The 1,904-nt window shown below is 32.1% G+C and overlaps 1 protein-coding gene across 1 annotated transcript in view; it reads right to left on the reverse strand.

The window, feature by feature from the left end:
* Positions 1-1,589, reverse strand: part of LOC111640796 — a gene marked incomplete at its 3' end in the record, with an annotated part of 15,228 nt that extends 13,639 nt beyond the window's left edge. The window contains exons 1-2 of the mRNA XM_023386856.1: positions 1,553-1,589; positions 1,036-1,166 (exon numbers count right to left, since the gene is read on the reverse strand). Coding sequence (XP_023242624.1) covers positions 1,036-1,166; positions 1,553-1,586 — 165 coding nt within the window. The remainder of the gene's footprint in view (positions 1-1,035; positions 1,167-1,552) is intronic.
* Between the last annotated feature and the right edge of the window lie 315 nt (positions 1,590-1,904).

The raw sequence follows: 1,904 nt of genomic DNA on the forward strand, positions 1-1,904 counted from the left end.
GCCGTGGTATAAGGACTTTTGGATTAAAATCGTCTGTTTCTTTACAATGTTATTCATAAATGCTTAAATAATCGTTATTTTAATAAAATAAATCATAATTTTAACCCCAAACACGAAAAAAATGAAAACGTTTAAGCCGATCATGTACTCACCAAGCTACACGTAGCAAACGCCACTATCGACGGTCCAGAACTGCCAGATGGCGGCGCTCACCCGTTACCTGTACACGTTTTGGGCTAAATATGTGCGCCTCAACCTCTCTATTACTTAACAGATTTCTTGAAAAAAGTAGGATCTTTAGGCACTAATAATAATATAAATTAGTATAAATATTGTCAAGTAGCCTTAACAAAAGACGTCGAAGACAAAACGATTTTGTTTTCTGCTTGGAAGGATCGGTTTTCTTTTAAATGGATGGTCAATTCAGCGTTAGGCATAATTAACAAATTAGTCAGAAGTCCCCATAGAGTTGGACTAAGTGACAACTACTGGCCTAACTCAGTATTGCACAGTCGTTAGTTTTGCAAAATGCCTTATAAAGAGGATAGGGAGGTAAAGAAATAAAAGAAGCCCAGAAAGAGATGCATATTACAAATATTGCGATACAGTTTGCACGCGCTACGAAGACATCTCTATCATTCTGAACGTGCAACCTGTATATACTTGTTAATAAAGAAATGAATATTATAGTTCGGGTCGTAAGGTGATTTTCCAACGAACCATAATACACATATTCTAAGTATGCCATATTTTTCAGCCAGTTTATTAGTTTATGAATTCTGATAACATCTCAGCTAATTATTTGGTGGAGAGGAAGACCTCGGACTCGAACTTCTTACAACGTTATTTTAAACTCTATTAATATTATACATGTTATAACTTTTATAACTGTTTATATGATATTTAGTACCTAAATGTTTTAGCTACGGAAATAACAAAAATAAACAAAGACTTATATAATTACTATACCGCACATTGAAGCAATATATCACGTACTATTGTTTTAATTGTGTTAGTTATGACTTTTTTACTCACATTCTTAGCATCTTCCAACTGTTGAAATATGTCATCCGAAGTGGGAATACGAACAATTTTTAAATCCAAAGTCGGGTCTAGAAGGTTTACTAAATTCCACAGTTGACAGAGACTTTGTGGCAGTTTCAAACCTTAAAAATAAGGTACTGTACAATTTAAAAACAAATATTTTTTACATTGTATAGAAAAATTCAGAAATATCCAGTACAGAATATATTTATACGAGTATGAACTGCATTGTAAAAATACAAAACATTAAAGACAGTGATGTTTCGGTGATGAAAGTGGACGACAAAGAAGATAACAAGAATAATTTATTCGCATTAGTCTTTAATATTTTGTTTTTTTACAGTATATTTAATATAAACAAATATTTTTGTTGTGAGAAATTTTCAGTAAAACGTTTCTTTCTATTTCTCTAATAAAATCAGTTTTAGAGTAAATTCATCCTCCCAACCAAACCATTTGGGGAAAAAAAAACTAATTTTACTAATTTATATTTAAAAGAAATACGTACTTAAAACTAAAACTAGCAACAAAAAGGTCTTCATGATGCTTTTACTTCCTGCTGGAAACCTGGAAGAGAATTCGTAATTTAAAACTGTCACGAGCACTGACGTGTCTTCAACTATTCGATCAACCTCGCGATTCCACTTATGTAAACTTTTAGCTGCTACGTCATATGGGAATGGAATGTACGATATTTCATCTGTTTTAACTTTAATAAATGTGTGTGTAAAATGCTGATGTTTTTTCTAAATTTTTCTGTTTCTAAATATTCAAATTTCCGACTGTCGTTGGTCTGTTTGATGTCTGCTTAACCTGTTAAACCCAAGAACGAAGTTAGATAGGTAAAAATCGAGATCAGA

Source organism: Centruroides sculpturatus, unplaced genomic scaffold (genome assembly GCF_000671375.1).
Source record: "Centruroides sculpturatus isolate CEXI.00-Female unplaced genomic scaffold, Cexi_2.0 scaffold1372, whole genome shotgun sequence".
Taxonomy (NCBI): Eukaryota; Metazoa; Arthropoda; class Arachnida; order Scorpiones; family Buthidae; genus Centruroides; species Centruroides sculpturatus.